Source organism: Bidens hawaiensis, unplaced genomic scaffold (assembly GCF_021521415.1).
Source record: "Bidens hawaiensis isolate Kalapana, Puna unplaced genomic scaffold, B.hawaiensis_p1.1 tig00018140_1, whole genome shotgun sequence".
NCBI lineage: Eukaryota > Viridiplantae > Streptophyta > Magnoliopsida > Asterales > Asteraceae > Bidens > Bidens hawaiensis.
In genome coordinates this window covers 199539-220794 of record NW_027492744.1, presented here as the reverse complement: position 1 = coordinate 220794, position 21256 = coordinate 199539, and the positions used below count along the sequence as shown (strand labels likewise).

The 21256-nt window shown below is 33.5% G+C and overlaps 1 protein-coding gene across 6 annotated transcripts; it reads right to left on the bottom strand.

The window, feature by feature from the left end:
- Nucleotides 1-9450: 9450 nt before the first annotated feature.
- Nucleotides 9451-17451, bottom strand: LOC143555518 (uncharacterized). 6 transcript variants are annotated; one of them, XM_077045051.1, is made up of 3 exons: nt 17229-17451; nt 15795-15853; nt 9451-9689 (listed from the first exon to the last, which is right to left on the bottom strand). In XM_077045051.1, the coding sequence occupies exons 1-3, from the start codon at nt 17344-17346 to the stop codon at nt 9519-9521; spliced, it is 348 nt and encodes a 115-aa protein (XP_076901166.1). In that variant the 5' UTR covers nt 17347-17451; the 3' UTR covers nt 9451-9518. The 6 variants fall into 6 exon arrangements, with proteins under 6 accessions (XP_076901166.1, XP_076901168.1, XP_076901163.1 ...); XM_077045053.1 differs by having other exon boundaries at nt 15795-15850; XM_077045048.1 differs by lacking the exon at nt 15795-15853 and adding an exon at nt 10768-10826.
- Nucleotides 17452-21256: the final 3805 nt, after the last annotated feature.

Genomic DNA, 21256 nt, shown 5'->3' with positions numbered 1-21256 from the left:
CAGCCCAACCCTTGGAACATACTACAGCCCCAGGTGGCGAAGAGCCGACATCGAGGTGCTGGATTTCATTCGCCCCATGGTTGGGAATTGACGATTGGCTTTGTCTACAAGGATTTTGGATTTGTTCATAATGATCAAATTATATCTGGCCTTGTTTCAACTTTTCCAGTCATTCTAGATACAATTTTCAAACAGTTTCTCTATAGCACCCACTGCTCTAGCTAATTGTCCACCCTTTCCAAGTGTGATTTCTATGTTATGTATGGCCGTGCCTAAGGGCATATCGGTTGAAGTGGCCGAAGTCCGGCTCATGACGACCTGGTCGAATTGGGAGAAACTGTAGGTATTATTGCAGGTCAATCTATTAGAGAACCGGGCACTCAATTAACATTAAGAACTTTTCATACTGGCGGAGTATTCACAGGGGGTACTGCAGAACATGTGCGAGCCCCTTCTAATGGAAAAATCAAATTCAATGAGGATTTGGTTTTTCTAATTTTGATAAGTTTAGTTAGAAAAAGGATTCAAAAGGGGATGCAAGTACAATAAACTAAAATATGGATTAATACGTAGTCGATCGAACACTACTTGAAAACGGCTCTTCTGCTCAGAAACGAAATGTTCCTGGAAATGATTGCTCCCAGTGGACCATTTGTATCTATATGCATCAGGATCCCGATTCATGGATATCTCGGTTCGAGAAAAAAAAATAAGAGGATCGAACCATCTCTTCTGACTCTTTTTCAAATTCGATAAATGCGTTTCGGATATTTGGGTTTGTGGTACTTGCGAGAACGTATACGGCATTGGCGCCCGAAAGAACATATCGAGGGTATACGGTAGCATGGGTGGAGGAATCGTCGGTCCTTGTTGGTTTCATAGAACGGGTTGCTAAGGTCAACGTTATTTGCGAGCAAACTAGCCCACCACATACAACTCGGATCCCACGGGTTTTGATTCGGGTTCGTGTTTGGGTTCGGTGTTGAGGTTGAGCCCGTGTTCGGGTTCGGGTTCTAGTTAGGGTTCATGATTTGGTGTGAAGATGAATGTTGTGAAGATGGTTAAATTTGGTGTGAAGATGAATGTTGTGAATATGAAAGTTGTTTAAGTAAAATTGAGAAAATTGTTTGAATTTTATATAGAAATATTAATTTTAAACTTTTTTTTAAACAGCTATATTACCGTTGGTGGTGCCCCCCCCCCCCCCTTCACCTCCTTTCCGCGCCCGCCTACCCCTCCACCGCGCCCCACCCAACCGCGCCCCCCGGCGGTGTTTGCAGCCCCACCGCGCCCTTCTCCCCCCTCCACGACGCCCATAGCGCACAGCCTAACTTGGTAGATTTGCCAAAGATTATTGTGTTTATGTACTTTTATGATTAACGGGCAAACTTAGAAACAAAACTAAAAATCTTTAAAATTAATTCGACCAAAATTAACATTTTGTTTCATTTTCTATAATTTATAACTTTTCGACTATATAATACAACTTTATATCCATTCATCGTAAATTAAAATATTATTTAATCAACTTGTGTTGTATAAATACTCTTATAAACAATAATAAATTTCTGGAACAAATGATAACATGATTAAAAGGAAAAAAGAAGATAGTAATGTAACATCATAAACTAATTTTTAATTTTAATGAAAGTGTTTTCAAACCATATACATGTTTACGAAAGTAACGAAACAAAAACACATGTTATTATGTTCACAAATAACAACCACCTTGTTATATTCTTTTTGACTTTCAAAGTTTCGGAAGACTAAAGATGGGTCCATTATTTTACGTTTATGTCTGGTGTAAGTTTAAGGAGACAAGTCATCTTCTATGTAATTATCATAAAAATTAAAATTCAGAGAACCAGACCCCAAATTGTGTCTAAAAAATTATAATATCCAAAGAGGTTTATTCTATGAGAAAAAAAATAAGAGTGGTTTTATATTATTAACTTTAGTATATTATATCTAGATTAAAGCACCCATTATTTTAATATGTTTTAAAATTGATGGGTCGAGTTGACTTGCGTAAACATTTTCCTAGTTATTTCATTTATAAATTTAAATAATGAATCAAATTTTATTGTTTCATCATTTGAATCACCGTTTCGAGATAAGTTTTAAATCAGTCGACTCGTATCCTTCTTCCGAACAAAAGCCCAAAAAACATTGGTTTGAAACTCGGAAAAAGCTTAATGGCGTTAAGCGTTTTTTAATGGATGACCATTTAGACAAAAATTATTGAAAGGTTGGACTGTTGGTAGTGATTTATAAATATGGGATTATTATCAGCCAATACACAAAAGGTGGGATTATGTATTTCCAATTTGCCAATTTTATTATACAAACAAATTCAACATATTTGACAAATTTGAGATAAAAACGGTGTTTTTGAAACTGAACCGGACTGACCGGATCAACCAGAAAAAAAACCCGATAAATAAAAAAACAGCCAGTTATTAGCGAACCCGAAAGACATGCTTCGAAGCAGAAAAAACCAATCCGGATAAAATTAAATATTTTTAAAATTAAGCAACCATACATAATAATTCATGAACTGGCTAATGACAAGTTTAATGACAAATAATTATATAATAGTTGGCTTCCTTATTGATTTTTATAATAGTTGGCTTCCTTATTGATTTTTTCTTTGAACAATATGGAATGGAATAATATAGTTTTCTTTTAACCTTAAGATGGCAAGTGACATGAAATGATCTAATTAGATGCCAAGTAACACAACAATATTTTTATTTATTATAATAGTATATATCCATTAACCATTGGTTAAAGGTTAATTTTATTGAATAATTATCGTCGATAATGAAGATGCACATCAGCACTGCACATGCATGCTATATAATTTAATAAAATTATTTAAATCGAGAGTGAAATACAAAAATAAAAAAAAATGATTTCATTACAAAAAGAAAAAAAAACTCGCAAATAGGGAATGACTTACATCATTGATCAAATCAAATAAAGGGCCAAGATGATGTGTCTCCGTATTTGTAACTAAATACAATTTACCTTTTAAGGAAAGAAGAACCAAAATTAGCGAGTCGTCGGTTGTTTTTCCTTATGATGTCGGTATATTTCGATGCTCATAATTCTAACAACTAGATGTCAGGATTTTCAAGTCAAGTCAGGTAAGACCATATTACAATGTCATAATTAAAATACGTTATCATTGCAAATACAGATGATATAAATACAAATACAAAGTTATTAAAAGGAAAAGAAAAGGCAATTATGTTATTTATATCCTATGAATTAATATCATCTTAATATATATAAACGAAACCTTTAAAATCTCTTTGATTGCTTTCACATTTTCTAAAACCATTAAATTACTTTATTTGTAGATGAAGGTTTCTCATTTATTTTACCGGAATTCATGGGTATAGGTTTTACCAAATCCAAATGGCCCTTACACGGGTTATTACATCTCATTAAATTAAAAATTAATCTCACCAAATATTTTATACCAAAATCCTATAAAATAAGGATTTAAAAAAAGATGTTATTTATAATTAAGAAACAATTTTAGAGTAAAAAAAGCAGGTTATGGATCTCACCAAACCCAAATAGCTTTAAACCAGGATATAACATTTCATTTATTTGTGAAACTCATTTCATCAACCCTAAAAGAATAGACATTCTCGAGTTAGAATAAAAGAATAGAAAAGAAAGTGTTAATTACATTTTTGAGTTTGATATGAAGGAAAAAGATAGGAAAAAAATTGTAACTTAACAATCATGTCCTCATTATTGAGTTTAGAAAGGAAGGAAGAGATAGGGTAAATTAGTAATATTGTACATGACAATAAACTTTCCTTCAGAATCAGAGCATATTTGGCTGGAAAGTTTTAGAGTAGAAAAAAAAGCCTAACTTTTCTTTCCATTCTCTTTTTTTTCTTTTAATGAAAAAATTCAAGAATGAAAAAAGAAAAATTTTCTTATCTTTTATTTTTCAAACCCTTAAATAAAAAACTCAAGAATGCAATGTAAGTATATTATTAATTTACTTACAATAAACAAAATTAAAATCCAAAAAATATATATATAAATAATAGAAACGAATAATGTAAATTACCCCCGTAATACAAGAGATAAAAGCTAGTTAATATATATTTTAAACTTTGTATATATCATAATTTTTTTTTTGAACGATCAACAAAAATTCATTATAATAACTAGCAAGAAGCTAGAGATATATACAACACCACACCGAACCAACCAAAATAAGCAAAAACAAGATTACACATTAAATCGACGCCAATCATCTCAGGTTAGACCTATCTTATTTCCCATGTTTTTAATCCAAAGAAAACCAAGCACCTTAATTTCTTCAACCAAATTAGATAAATTTACCGGTACCCTATGATGGACAATGGCGTTTCTCTTTTTTCACAGATACCATGTTGCGATAAGACACACCGCATAATTCATAATTCAGTAAGGTTAAAATTTTGACGACGACTTATATACATTAGTCAATTAATTAGTCTAAAAGAAATAATACAGTAAGGTTTCATGAACTGGACCTTATTCTTTTTCACAATTGGGTCAAGTGGATCTGATATTAAAACTAATAAAGGTGTCAGACTTTCAGGTGTATCTATTTACAACATTATATATATATATAGAGAGAGAAGAGATATTTTGAGAACCATGTTGAGTTTTAAAAACTTAAGAACTCAATTCTTGGCCACACATGTAATTAAATGGATTGGAATATATGTATATATATATACTAGTTTTAGAGCCCGTGTCACACACGGGATAATTTAAATTATAAAATTATAAGTAAAACAAATAATTACATAGCATATATGAAAAAAAAATGTATTACATCTATGCTTGTATCTATACAATGTGTACATAAATTGATTTTATTTATATCATAATGATTTTTTTAAATAAACTTAATAAAAAAAATATCCGTGCAAAATCGTACCCGATAATGCTTCTTTGTATTGAAAAATTCATTCCCGGTGTCATATATGTATAATTGAAAGAATTTTGGTTATGAACCAATTTCGAAAATAAAATTTTCATACGGTAGTAGTTCTAACCACTCAGCCTAAATATAAAAGAGGCATTACCTTTATTGATATATTTATCAATTTACCACCCATCAAAGGAAAGCATGATATTAAATTGTAGCAATTGATGTTTTTCAAAAATTATGTTTTTCTGAGCTACACCATAAAAAAGATTTTGATAAGTTTTAGATAGCTTCTCAATTTTGTCATAATGACAACATGAAAAATAACATGTTAACCCATTCAATTTTGTGAATATTTTGTTTTATTTGAGCATAGTTTTGCATGACATGCTTCCTATACAACGTTCTAATCACCATTGAAGGAAAAAATAATGTTAACATAAATATTTCAAATTTGATAAAAGTTAGAAGCATTGATAGGTATGGAGATGGCAAGTCGAAAGTGTTCGCAATCTTTTCTTAAATTTTAATAGTTGAGGAAAAAATAATCAACTTGCCAAATCCCGAACCTTTTGATTATTTCAAAAAACGCCCTTAAAAATAAACTTGAAACCCAAATCATGTCTAAAATTCTAACTATCATACTTTTGACATTTTAAAGTCAACACTTTGAACCCATAACAAATTTGACGATAAATCTATTTTGCATTCTCAAACTTTTAAAAATACTCAAAATTTTCATTTTTAACCCGTAACAAATTTGACCTAAATGTAGTTAACTTGTACCAAACAATCTATTTACCAACTTTTGACTCATAAAATCAAATTTAACTTCCACAAAAAACCCGAAACAATTTCATTTGAGAAACATGATTTGTTGTTGATTTTTGAAATTCATCAAGTATTTTGAAATATATCAAGTATTTTGAAATATTTAATAAAATAATATGTTAATATTTTATATATATAAAAATATATAGATATTATATAAATATAGTGTAAAAGGAAAGTGAATAATTATTGATTTATTACATATATTAGGATGTATTAGTTTTGGAGGGAAAAAATTGTAAGAATTAACCAAAACATGACAAATGTCTACATTTATTTTAAATTATTAGAATAGGTAGATATATATTTTGAAAAGTGAATTTTTTGATCTCCCCGAGACCTGAACCCGGGACCTTGAGGTTAGAAGACTTTACTCCTACCATTGAGCCAACACCCTAAGGTTAACATTATATATTTTTGAATCGCCTTTTACAAATATTATTTAGGTTTAGTCTTTAAATAAAGGGTCGTTGACATTTAGCTTACCAAACACCACACTTTCATTTCTAAAAAATGACTTAAACCGGTGAAACCAATCATAGTGGTCGAATGTGAGAGCATCTACAACGCATGACCTATATAAACTGTTATATTATGTTTCAAATCAACTAAAAAAAGACTTGATTTCTTCCACAACATCAAACATTTCAAAACCGTATGAACAGTTTTGTATGTGACAGAGAGAGAGAGGATGTAGAGGAGGACCCCCTACCATAGGTCTGCTCAAGTCCCCAAATCCAAACTTTACATCCGGGCAGACTAAAACCGTTTATTTATTTATTTATTTATTTATTTATTTTTGCCTAAAAGATTTAGATTATTTGTAAATAATAAATATAAACATGACTATAGATATTATATTAGTTCAATGACAATGAACATTTTTTTAAATGATTCACGGTGTATTATGTGTCAGGGCGTTTTCCGCAACTTTCATAACCAATTTGAAGTATTGCGCAACTTTCACAACCAGTTTGAATGATTTTAGTTTAAGCTTGGTTTTTTTTTTACTCAATATACCTGTTAAGAGTTAAAACATAAAACACAACCTGATGAGAATAAGCCTTCGCTTAGAAACAACTTTAGAGGATGAACAAAAATCATGTAACTAACTTCAATATTAAAGCATGGGAAAATGAAATTGAATAAACTAAACTAGGTTATTGTCCCGTGCACGACACGGGTGGAAATATAGAAATCGTCAAGTAAACATATATACAAATTCAAACGATTATTTTTTAATATAGTTTTTGAAACAACATGATTTTTAATTGCAATTCATATTCATACGCAAACAAAATACTTAAATACATAAACTTATAAAAAAATGACTTTATATAGTAGAATGTTTACAAAGAAATTTAAAACTTTAAAACATAAACTTCATAAACTTTAAAAACTAATATTAATATAAAACAAACAAACAAACTTCATTAACATTATTCGGGAAAGCAAGCAAATCAGAATATAAGCATCCAAGAAAGATTCCCGATAAGCATCCAAGAATGATTCGGGCTTCTTTTATTCATGGATCGGGAACACAGTTGACGACATAAATATTCATATACCAATCTAACAAACATAGTGACTAACTGACTACGAAAACTGGTTTTACAATTCATGTGAAAAGTTCTACACCCTCATAAACTAAAGCACATTCAAAGCTCATTTAAGAACTAGAACTAAATCTAAACCTTTTTAAAATGACATGTTTTGACCATAATCAAATCGTTACGCTTTTAAAATGACCCATTTAAACAAGAACCAAATCGGTATCCTTTAAATTAACCCGGTATGACCATAACCAAATCAATGCGATTTTAAAAAGACCCGTTGAAACCAGAATGAAATCGATGCCTTTTTATATTGACTCGTTGACCCGAACTAAACTGATACCCTTTTAAAATGACCTGTTTTGATCCAAGCCAAAGAAAATAAAAAACATTTATAAAATGACTCATTTTCATAAAAGAAAATAATAACACACTTACTGATTAAGAAGAAAATGAAGGGTAACACATACAACGTTCTTAACTTTTGGAATCGTTTCTACCAAATGCGAATTCATTATTAGTGGTTGTGAAGATTCAAAAAAATATAAAGTTTCAATAACTTCAAAATACTTGAAAGTTGAAACCCATGTGAGCCTTTTGCTTAGTTTGCGAACATTCCATATTATTTCATTTTTCAATAGATACTAAACCAAACACCAAACAAACTAAATAAAAATTGAAACGGAACTAAATTGAAAAAACCAAAACTAAAACCGAAAACCTAAATAAAACCAAATACCAATAAAATTAAAACAAAGCCGAAATGAAACTGAAAAACTAAAACCGATAAATCTGAAACCGAACCAAAAATAAAAATTGTAAAAACCGAAACAAAAAAAATGAAAAAAGTTAAACCCAACGAAACTGAAACGAAACAAATTTATAAAAACTAAAACCGAAATGAAACCAAATTGAGAATAACAATAACTACCATGAAACTTTGGAAAGAAAAACCTTATAGTTTTTAATTTATATTGAATTATATATTGAATGTGATTAAGTAGAATGTAATTTAATTTAATTTTGAATTATTTTATTAGTAAGAAATTATAAGAATAAATGTTATTTATAATAATAGTTATTGTTCTAATAGTATAGTAGATTTATTAAATCTACGCGTTGGAGTTGTAAGTCTTTCCATAAATGATTGACCTTGAGTTATGTGCCAACAAAAGGATGATGTTTTAGGGCATTCGCGTTTGAGGGGTTAAAACGTCTCTATTTTCAAGCCATAACAACGCTATGTAAACACGGGTTTTTTTTTCTTCTAATTTTATACGTAGTGGTTGAAACCTCTTGTAATGATTAAATACTATTTAAATTAATTATCAAAAAATAAATAAATAAAATTGATCCCTGACCAACCCCTTTGCCCTAAACACCGTCATGGCAAACACATGCAGGGTCAATAAACGTTGAAAACGCCCCCTCCGTAGTGGCGTGGCGACGTTTTTGGCTCAAAAAGTTGCTTCTCTCCCACTATGGATGTCCTTACCAACATAGCATACGATCATAAGATAGATAAACACATTCACAGGCTACTTTACCCATTTTCCATGTTCACTACCAAACCTAATCAAGCTACAAAGACGGTGCATTCCCTCCAAAATAACGAAGTTGGTTAACCTAATGCACATGCAGCTATAATATGATCTCGAGTACTCATCAGCCACTCAAAAGTCAAGCCAATTGGAAATCAAATGAGGTGACAGCTTAGGGTGTAAATGAGCAAGCCACTCACGAGTTACTCGAGATCGGCCGGCTAGAAGCTCGAATCAGCTTAAGCCGAGCCCAAAAATAAGCTGGCCTAATAAACGAGTCCAAACCTAAGCCCAAACTTGAGCTTCATATACCAAGCTTGACTCCTAAGCCTAAACAAGCCTAATATTTACATAAATATAATAAATTACATTTAATTTGACGAACATTAAAATATATGTATATAAATAAAATAACTAATAAATAATAAACAAGTAGAACTCCAGCTTAGACAAAGTCAAACTCAATTCATTTACACACCTAGTTAACCTCGTCTCGCTTGAACTTCAAGTACTAATTCATTGTTTCTTATAAATCACAAAAATTAGCAATTCCAACAGTTTTGGAGACAGGAACGTTTAGAATAAGACATGTTTTATAACCAGAAATGTATTGGGAATAATATACATTGATGACTAGTGTACTTAGATGGGAGAGTTGATAAATATAAGAAACCTTGGAAGATTCTCAAGAGCTAACGTGAAAACCGCCCCGAACACAAATAGCAAGACGAAAGCCAGCAACACTTTCGCAATGTACTGAACACCAATCACCGATGGTAATAATCCTTTTGTTGAATGCAACTCATTTACACCCTGAAAGCATGAAAAATTATGTAAGTTGTTGTAAGTGAAACAATATTCTTTCATATTGTTGTAAACAAAAATTAATCACACGTAAGACGTAACTAACCACGAGAAGACAATCGAAATGGTTTCATTTTATATTATGCATCGCATATACTTAGGGTTGTAAATGAACCGAACCGAACCAAACAAGGCCTTGTTGATGCTTGTCTGTTAAGCTTTTAGTAGACAAACAAATAAAAACAAAACTTCGTGTTCGTTCATTAATGAAATGAACTTGTCCGTGAACGGTTCACGAACAAAAACAAACGAACACAAATGCACAGAAACAACGTTTTATTTGATTTGGTTGATGGTCAGTGTCAATGGTTCAGTCCATCAACCAAGTTTGTTTTGGTGTATTATTTTAACGTTCATATTCAAATGTTGATTTTACATATAAATTAGGGTTTTCTGGCTCCAGAGGCTGTGAAATTTTTTAGTAGGGTTCAGCGCGTCGTACACGGAACCTCTTCAGCTTCTAGGTCCCAAAGCTTCGTTTTTAGCAGGATTGGCTTTGCTGTTCAAAAGGGGGTTGCGGCGCAACTTGTTGCCCGTTTGCCTGCCACTTTATTGTAATCGTTTTATAGTAAATTATATAAAAATACATTAAAGTTGATAAAATATATATATATATATATATATATATATATATATATATATATATAAATTAATAATCACACAATACTCATATATGTTTTGTTTTATAGTTAATAATTTTGCTTAAATCTATATGATAAGATCATTAAAAATATTTAACACCTTTAGTGAACAAACATAAACAAACAAGCATTAATCAACATAACCGCAGCGTAAACGAACACAATATCGCACGTTCACGAACACAACTGAACAAACATGGCCTCTATATGTGCTCGTTCATTTAGTTAATCGAATGAAATTCCTTGTTCGTATAAATGAACGAACATATATGCAAGTCCCACCAACGGTTCGGTTCATTTACAAATGAAGCTTCATCAAGCATCAATTATCGCTAGCTTTAAAATAAATACTGATTACTGAAATGCTATCAAAAGGAAAGACATACCAGTGGAGATGATTCATGGTTTGTTGTTCTTCTGACACTTGCCCTAGCTCTTGCACTTACTTGAAGACCAAAAACACAAAGTTATAGCATAGAACATTTTCAAAAACACTTGCTAAAATGAAAGAGATGATGAATATGAAACTTAGTTATTTAAATAATTCATGAATTTTGTAACATAGTTCCATCAAACTCAAACATGTATACATAATCAATAGAGTTAAGTTATGTTTAGTCCCTGTAGTTTGGTCCAAATTGCTACTTTAACGCAAATTCATTTTTCTTGTCTGTGAGACATTGTGATTTGCAATTTATTGTCATTTCAGTCCAACCCATTAACACCGTTAGAAAAATATGTTAACTCAAAAGGGTATATAAATTCTGTGAAGAAAAATGAGTACACGTAATATTAAAAATTCTGTATTTATAAATTTTGCATTATGAGTTTTTTTTTTTTTTAAATTATTTTTGGTCTTTTATAATAAATGTGTAAAAGAAATAAAGCATTACAAAAGTCAAACAAGAAAATTAGCGAGCCAGCTCAAAATTTTAATGAATTGAGCTTGAGCTCAACTTTTCAGCTCGTTAAAATAAATGAGCCGAGCCAGTTCGGTTCGTAAACTCGGCTCGGCTCGGTTTTTAAACGAGCAAAGCCTTAGCCAGGGTAGGGTTGGCTCTCGAACTCATGGTTCACTCGGTATCTGAATATTTGAGCTCGATCTTGTTAACAGATTTTACTAACATCATAAGTGAGTTGTACTGAAATACCAAAAAATTGCAAACCACATCTCCGCGCCCAATTTACCGATTATTCCGGGGTTCTTTTTATTGCAGATATGTGGTTGTGGTGGTGTAGTGGCCGGAAAACGTAACATCTTTGAGTCGGTGGCCTTCATTGCTGCGCAAAGATAACAGAGTCAACAGGATCTCCGGTGACAGTCGTGGTGGTATGCGGTGGTTGCAGGCGAGGTGGTGGCGGTTTCACGGTGGTCGGAAGATAGTTGTGATATCGGGTGGCTAGGTTTGGTTGGGTGGGTTAGGGTTTGGTATATTATTATTATTATTATTATTATTATTATTATTATATAAACAGTAGAAGAAATTGCAGACCTTAAAAGACAAATATGCCATTGACTTAACGAAGAAATTAAACAGAGTTAATGGTTTGGACGTGATTGGCAGGTGGGAAACCTCAATGGTCCAATTGCAAAAAGAAAAAATTTTGGACGCAAGTCACAAAATTGAACAAACCTCAAGGACGATTTTAATACTTTACTCTTTTTTAAATGATCCACGATGTATTATGTGTCAAGCCGTATTTTGCAACTTTCACAGCCAATTTAAAGTGTTGTGCAACTTTTCACAACCAATTTGAGGGATTTTAGTTTAAGCTCAGTTTTTTAATTTTCCTCGATTTACCTGTTAAGAGTTAAAACATAAAACATAACCTGATTAGACTATGTGTTATGAAGGCTCCGTTGGGGGCTTGAGTGAGAAAAAGGTATTGCCACATAGATGACACATAGACACACTTTTTCTCACCTATAAATACCCAAAATAGGTGTAATGAAAGGAGCTTTGTTGAGGAATTAGTTGATGATTAAGTTATCATTATTTAATTATTATTTATTTATGTTAGTTTATAAATTAACAAATGTAATTAAATATTATTATTAAATACATTTAAAGTAAAAGTTTGTTTCATTGAAGTCTAAATAAAAGAATAAAACTAAAATAGAAAAAAAAACCTAAATATAAGAAAACTTATTGAAAAAAACCGTAATTAAAAAAAATAAAAAAAATACACGAGAAAAGTGTAGTGGTGGTGAAGAAACACTAATGGACCCCGGACAGATTACGGATAATATGGGGGTTAAATAGATGTTTCCCACGAGGATGAGGTCCAGCAAAGAAAGTTGTTCTCCAGGTGACCTGCAAAACAGACACCGTAAGCTCGTCACTGAGAAGGGGGGGTTCCTCCTTGTGACCACCCTCCGGTGTGAGAATCAGACTAGATTGCTCTGAATATAAGTGTATATTAAGAGATTGCTAAAGAAGATAAGATAATGAGGTATCAGATCATGTCCTTACCATTCCAAGGTGTTGGAGTATTTATAGCCGAAGGTAGGTTTCCAAGAAGGTACAGCCGGCTGAATAGTATTCCTGTTCTACCAACAGTGGGTTACGCACAAGCCATGCTGGTTGGTGGATAGGCTGCGGCTGATAGTGACAAGGCCGGCTGTATACTGTTCCTTTACTGCCGGCTATGCACTGTTCCACCAACTGTAGGCTACGCACGTCCCACAGTGAGGGTTGGTGAGTAGGCAGCGGCTAATAGTGACAAACAGTACTAGAGGGTGCTCCTCGTACTGTTGTCGGTGAGCTGTCACCTTGTGATTGGTTCAATGGCTGTTTTGGTCAGATCTTGTCTATTTTGCCCATACCTTGGCAGGTATAGTACAAAAGATCTTCTAGAAGCATACGGACTGGCTCATTTGGGCGGGAGTATTCCCGCCTTGCTCATTCCTTCAGGTGACATTACTGAAGTATCAAGAGTTAGTGCCTTGTGCGTGTAGCCATGCTATTAGTGCGGGTAGCCTTCCCTGATGGCTTGTATCCGCAGCTGCGGGAACAGGCGGGGTACTTCACCATTGGGAGGCTTTCCCTGCGGGAACAGCTGGCGTACTGCGCGTAAGGTCTTCATCTCTGGGCATGGTGGGTCCTGCGGAAGCAGTTGGTCCTTGCGCAGACATCCCTCTTCAAGGTGAGTCTTGCAGGTCCAACTGGGCTCTGCTGGGACCTACCTCTTCAGGTGGGTTGCTCACAAACCATCTTCTCATAAAAGCCCTCTTTCACTTTTATCTTTTCACACAATACCTGCAACTTGCTCACAACCTTAATTCCAAACATCACAATTAATCACTAAATTACTCCAATCATTCATAATACATTTTCAAGCCAATCACAAAAACTAAAAATAAAAAAGAGAATCATCATCTCTACCCCCCCCCCCCCACGCCGCGACTCGCCCCTCAGCTACCTCCCCGCGCCCCGACTTGCGCCGGTGTGTGGCAGTGTTCCACCTTGGCGCCCCCCGATGTGGCCATTTTCCACGCCCAGTAAAGCTGTGGTAACACACAGCCTTAGAATGAACCTTCGCTTAAAAACAACTTTAGAGGATGCACAAAAACCATGTAACTAACTTCAATATTAAAGCATGGGAAAAATGAAATTAAATAAACTAAATTTATTAAATCTACGCGTTGGAGTTGTAAGTCCTTCCATAAATGATTTGACCTTCAATTATGTGCCAACAAAAGGATGATGTTTTAGGGCATTCACGGTTGAGGGGTTAAAAACGCATCTTTTTTCAAGCCATAGCAACGCCAGGTAGACACGGGGGTTTTTTCTTTCTTTCTAATTTTATGCGTAGTGGTTGAAACCTCTTGTAATGATTAAATACTATTTAAATTAATTATCAAAAAATAAATAAATAAAATTGATCCTTGACCAATCTCTTTCCCCTAAACACCGTCATGGCAAACACATGCGAGGGCAAAAAACGATGAAAGTGCCCCCTCCGTAGGGGCGTGGGGACGTTTTTGGCTCAAAAAGGTGCTTATCTCCCACTATGGATGTCCTTACTAACATAACATACGATCATAAGATAAACAAACATTCACAGGCTACTTTACCCACTTTCCATGTTCATCTACCAAACCTAATCAAGCTACAAACACAGTACATTTCCTCCAAAATAACGAAGTTGGTTAGCCTAATGCATATGCAGCTATAATATGATCTTGAGTACTCATCAGCCACTCAAAAGTTAATAAATAGTAATAAGTCAAGCCCTAGCCTAGCTCAAGCTCTGTTCAGTTAAACGAGTTAAGATGACAAACACACACACACACACACAAAAAGGTTGAATCACTAATTACATAGTTTCTTATAAATCACAGAAATTAACAATTCCAACAGTTTTAGAGACAGGAATGTTTAGAATCAAACATGTTTCTTTATAACCAGAAATGTGTTGGAAGTAATATACATTGATGATTCATGTACTTAAATGGAAGAGTTGATAAAAATAAGAAACCTCGGAAGATTTTCAAGAGCTAATGTGAAAACCGCCCCGAACACAAATAGCAAGAGGAAAGCCAGCAATACTTTAGCAATGTACTGAACACCAATTACCGATGGTAATAATCCCTTTGTTGAATGCAACTCATTTACACCCTGAAAGCATGAAAAATTGTGTTAAGTTGTTGTAAGTGAAACATTCTTTCATATTATTGTAAATATAAATTAATCACAACTAACCACAAGACACAATTGAAATGGTTTCAGTTTATATTATGCATCGAATATACTTAGGGTTGTAAATGAACCTAACTGCACAAGGCCTTGTTCATGTTTGTCTGTTAAGCTTTTATCAGACAAACGAACGGTTCATGAACAACTAACAAAACAAAACTTCTTGTTCGTGTTCGTTCATTAAGGACATGAACTTGTTCGTGAACAGTTAATGAACAAAAACGAATGAACAGGTTTTATTTGATTTGGTCAGTGTCAACAGTTCAGTCCGGCTACCAAGTTTGTGTTGGTGTTTTATTTAACGTTCATATTCATATGTTAGTTTTACATAAAAATTAGTTAAAACAATACTTATATATATTTTTGTTTCATAGTTAACAATTTTGCTTAAACCTATATGATAAGATCAATAAAAAGTATTTAACACCTTTAATGAGCAAACACAGACAAACAAACATTAATAGACATAAGCGGATGTAAACGAACACAACATCGCACGTTCACGAACACAACTGAACAACATGGCCTCTAATTGTGTTCATTCAATTAGTTAATCAAATGAAATTCTTTGTTCATTTTCGTTCACTTGTTAAATGATCGAACATAAACGTGCATCCGCCAGACGTTTGGTTCGTTTACAACTGAAGCTTCGTCAATCATCAGTTATTGTGAATTTTAAAATAAATACTGAAATGCTATCAAAATAGACATACCAGTGGAGATGATTCAGTGTCTGTTGTTCTCCTGACACTAGCCCTAGCCCTTGCACCTACTTGAAGACCAAAAACACAAAGTTATAACATAGAACATTTTCAAAAACAATTGTTAAAATGAAAGAGACGATGAATATGAAACTTAGTTATCAAAACAATTGATGAATTTTGCAACATAGTTCCTTCAAACTCAAAACAAGTATAGATTAAGTTATGTTTTAGTCCCTGTGGTTTGGTCCAAATTGCCACTTTAATCCAAATTCTTTTTTCTTGTCTGTGAGAAATTGTGGTTTGAAGTTTGTTGTCACCATTAACACCGTTAAGAAAATATGTTAACTCAAAGGGTATATAAATTCTGTGAAGAAAAAACTAGTACATGTAATATTAAAAACACTCTAGTTTATAAATTTTGCATGACGTGTATTTTTTAAAAATATATCTTTTTTAGTCTTTTATAAATTAATGTGTAAAAGATATAAAACATTACAAAATCGAATAAAAAATTAACACGCCACTTCGAGCTTTTTATGAACCGAGCTCGAGCTCAACTTTTCAGCTCGTTAAAATAAATGAACCGAGCCAGTTTGGTTTGTAAACTCGGCTCGGCTCGGTATTCAAACGAGCAAAGCCTTAGCCAAGGTAGGCTTGGCTCTTGGACATGCGGCTCACTCGTTATCTGAAAATTTGAGCTTGATCACGATAACAGATTTTACTAACGGCGTAAGTGAGTTGTACTGAAATACCAAAAAATTGCAAACCACAATTTCACTTAGGCAAGAAAAAAATAGATTGGATTAAAGTGACAACTTGGACCAAACCACAAAGGCTAGGACAGAACTTAACTCTAATGAACATGAACTCTAGCTAATTGCTAATATTGATGAATTTTGCAACATAATTAGGGGTGCAGACGAGCCGAGCTACTCGAGCTTGGATCAATAAAAAGATTGAAACAAGCCGAGCCCGAGCCTCAAATAAAGCTCGTTTAGTTATCGAGCTCGAGCCTTGTATGTGAAGCTCATTTAGGATGGGCAAGCCTTAACGAACCTTGTGTATTTTTATGTTTTACCTTTTTTGGACTTTTATGTATTGTTATCACATTGCTTAACCGTGCTCGAGCCAAGCTTGTAAGGGTCGATATTATAGGTTTAAGCTTGGTTATATAAATTGTATGTTAGCGTATTATGTTTTCGGGTTTGTGATTTGCTCATAGAGATTTCGGCTTGGGCCACCAGAGGGTTATTATCATTAAAATAATCTTGTGCATCGAAGTGATATTCCCGTGTTGTTTATAATCCGATTTGAGACTTAGGCTCGTTTAAGGTGTTTCTCACAATATACAAAATTATTAATTAAAAACATATACATAGTTTCCGAGCCTGAGCTTGAAAGAAACAATTACCGAGCCGAGCTCGAGCTTTAGTAAACAAATACCTTGAGGTTCAGTAACCGTCTGCAGCTTCCAGCCATGGCCGTAACTTACAAGAAGAGAATTAGGTCCAAAACTGACCGGTTCTTGACCTTCTTTAACCGCTTCAATATACAACGCCATCGGCGATCCGTCATCAACCTTTCTGTTGATCAAATTCACCGCGAATCCGGCCTCTGTTCCCGCCGAAAACCGTCGGATTTGGCTAGAAGTTGTGCAATTCACCTCCAGGTACTGTAACACATCGTTACTGATTATTAATGGTACAAATATAAATGGAATCAATCAAAAGATGCTTACGGATGGTGGATCTTTCACTTCTAGGGCTTCGGTATTGTCCGCCATGGGAATGGTGGATGTTCGTTGACTCAAGAGTTGACTTTTTTTATAGGGTGTTTTGGTCCTTTTATTATCGCTGGTGTGAAAAGTTATTGTGTTGTTGAGTTAGGTTGTTTGACTTGACTTAAATTGGTCGTAAGAAGCAAAGAAGCTCGCCGACTTGTTTTATTATGTACTTTTATATAATGGATCCGATACCTTAAATACGTACGCGAGGATCTGGAATGTAGATTGTAATTTTTCATAATCCGATATCGTAACTTAACATAAAGGTATAATTGTCTTTCAACATCATTTGAAATTATAACTACGCTACTAATTTTATAAAGCGTTTTTGTTATACTCTGTTTTATATCAAAACCCATAAAGCAGTAATTGAGATTATGATTTTGGCAATTTGGCTTATACGAATTAAGTTTACGAGTTTCGTCTATTGGACACCATGTATTACGATCATCAAACTAAGTATTTTTTAGGTTAATTTTAAAGAATTTTGATGTATTTTAAATAGTTGTTTAGTACGGTTAATCATCTGATATTCTAAATTTGTTGGTATTATTATTGTTTTCAGTTAATTTTTTGTTGAATTGATAGTCGATTTACTATTCTTGTAATCTGTAAAGTAATTTTGATTTGATTCAAGGTAAAATTATCTAAAAAATCTGGTGATCGCTATTTTGATGTTTGGATTTTTTAACTGAATGTATCTTATGTATTGAACGTGTAAACTTTAAATAGGTTTGTATAGAATAGTTTAGGGTAAAACTACTAATGTACATTAGTCTATTAAGAACGTATTATAAGAACGTATTATAAGAGCGTATTAGTTAATAGTTTGGGGTTAAGCTACTAATGTACGATAGTCAATTAAGAACGTATTGCAAGAGCGTATTAGTTAAGTATTAAGCGTGTTAACTTTAAATAGGTGTGTATAGAATAGTTTAGATAGTATATTAAAAACGTATTAGAATTGAACGAATTAGTTAAGTATTGAACGTGTTAACTTTTAAATAGGGGTTAACTTCTTTATGTTTTATGTATTCATGTATCTTATTAGAGCCTCCATTAGGTGATGTCGTACCACAAGTTAATGCTTCTTGTAAACCTATTAAAGGAATGGTATATGAGTATATTGATCATGCATGTGATTTTTATTGCGAATATGCAAAGAAAGCTGGTTTTGGTATTCGTAAAGGAGGTTCATACATGAATGATGGTATATTAAAGTATAAGTATTTCACTTGTTCAAAAAAAGGTCATAAACCACCAAAGAGTTATGATTATTTTGATAAAGATGGCTCAAAAAGACCATATTATAAAAGGAGGAAGAGACCAACAATTTGTAAGGCCCCAGTCCCGGGAACCCTACAATCGTACGTGTTGGATTTACTCATTCACATAGTTCAATAATCAAAGTTAATTAAAACCATATGCGGAATATAAAATCAAACATTCTTACAAACATAAGTACTTTGTTTTAAGCAAAATAACCTAAGTCTTAAACATTAAACATAATATCACGTGAATCTTCCTTCTCTTCGATGCCAGTCTTCATTTATTTGCCACGTGCCTCCCTCTAAGCAACCTGCCTCATTCTATTAACCTGCGTGCATATTAAAAGTTAGTTACGCTAAGTGAATCAAATTACATACTTTACTTTCATATCTTTACTTATACACATCTAGAGATACATACTTCGTACTTTACTTACAAATACATACTTACATACTGTTCCTTTCTGGCATCCTTCTTTATAATTTCTATATTTACATTGCTTTCATATTACTTATTCGTTTTAAAGAGCATTTTGCCCTATGTACCTCGGATATTATTAGGGTCCGGTGCCCACCATGCCTCGGATATTATTATGGTCTGGTACCCTTCATACATCGGATATTATTAGGGTTCGGTGCCCTCCATACCTTGGATATTATTAGGGTCCGGTGCCCTTCATACCTTGGATATTATTAGGGGGTGCCCTCCATACCTCGGATGTTATTAGGGTCCGGTACCCTTCCTCGTACCATGCAACCATACAACAAAACATACGTTCATTACATACCTTTATTACCTTCAAGTATAAATAAATATATACCACCACGTGCATACTAACTAATCATTCTATATCGTTCACAAACATACACAAATAATCATCTAATATACACTTACCACTTATAGTAAGTGTATTATCTAACGCATCATAGTATGCACACAGCCCCGAAAACATAACACAGAAAGGGGCTAGAACTCACTTGAACTTGGTTTCTCTCTCGAGTTAATGGTGATACTCTTCCTTAGCTGTGCACGGCAAACTGTGTAATAATTATAAATATTAATTAACTTACTTCTAAACAAATCATACTTCTATGTTAGTGAAGTCTCTAGTGAACGGGGGTCCGGGGGCAACGCCCCTGTTAGCGCGGTCTAAGGGCGGCAGCCCCTAGTATAGTCCAAGGGGCAGAGCCCCTGGCTAAAGGAATCACATCGCATGGATAAAACCAGTCGCATCGCATGGCTAAAACAATCGCATTGCATGGCTATGCGATGCGATTCTTTTCTGTTTTGCGATTCAAATCATTTTTGTCTTCATTTTATCATTCTTTCAGTTATGTTTCTTTCTGGACTTTCCTTATGACCCGATTTCACCCTTTTAATGGGTTTTGGGTCGTAACAACTTTGTCTACTTGCTTTTTACACAGCCCGAACGTCACTCGTTCGTTCCATAATGAACCCATTAACACTTGATTCATCAAGTTTATATTTTTCTTGTTTCTTACATCCCGATCTACCTTAATACCAAGTTTCATGGCAAACCGACCTCAAACAGTTAGCCTTTTGAACTAAAACGTACCTTTTGGATCCGGTTTTGCGTCGGATTGGTTTAACACACGAATAGTTCTTCGTTTCTTGTTATTTAGGTGAATATCTAACACCAATTGGTTTTTGTTTGGGCTCAGACCTGGCCGAAAGATGGAGAGGGTGTTTGTGTGTGTTTTGAGTGTGTGGGAACAAGATGATATGAGGGTTTTAGGGAATGTTTAGGACCTTAAATATTCTAGGCCCATAGGCTTTTAGGTCCACAATCATTTTAAGCCCATGACATCCTTAATCTTATCCTTTCACATCATTATTAATTAATTATATTAAATAACATTACACAACACATGATTGAATAAAACTTTATATTATTTTATTTAATACTTTCTCAAAAGTGCGACGTTACACAATTCGGTGTGGTTGTAGAGCTCAACTTTTTGAAATCTGAGGATAGTATGAAGTATGAAAAAACAAATTTGTGGAAAGACATAATCATGCAAAGATAAAAGCAATTGATATGCATTTTGTTCGATTTAATAGGAAGTTAACTCATGTTCAAGAAGATACCATATATAAGCTGTCAACATTGAATTTGGGCCTGGTTAAGGCATTTAATATTTTTGAGGATAAAGTATGGAGGATTTGAGGAATTTGGGGGCTACAAAAGATAATTGTAAGAATTTTAAACAAAGTTTAAATTATTTTATTGGTGAATTTGATGCTGAAATGGTTGTTCAAAGATTAAATGGAAAAAAAAGGTGTCGTGATTAATTTTCTTTTGAATATACTGTTAACGATAATGATGAGTTAACTCGTATGTTTTGGGCTGATGAGATTTCAAAGAAGAATTATTTGGCATGTGGAGACATTATATCAT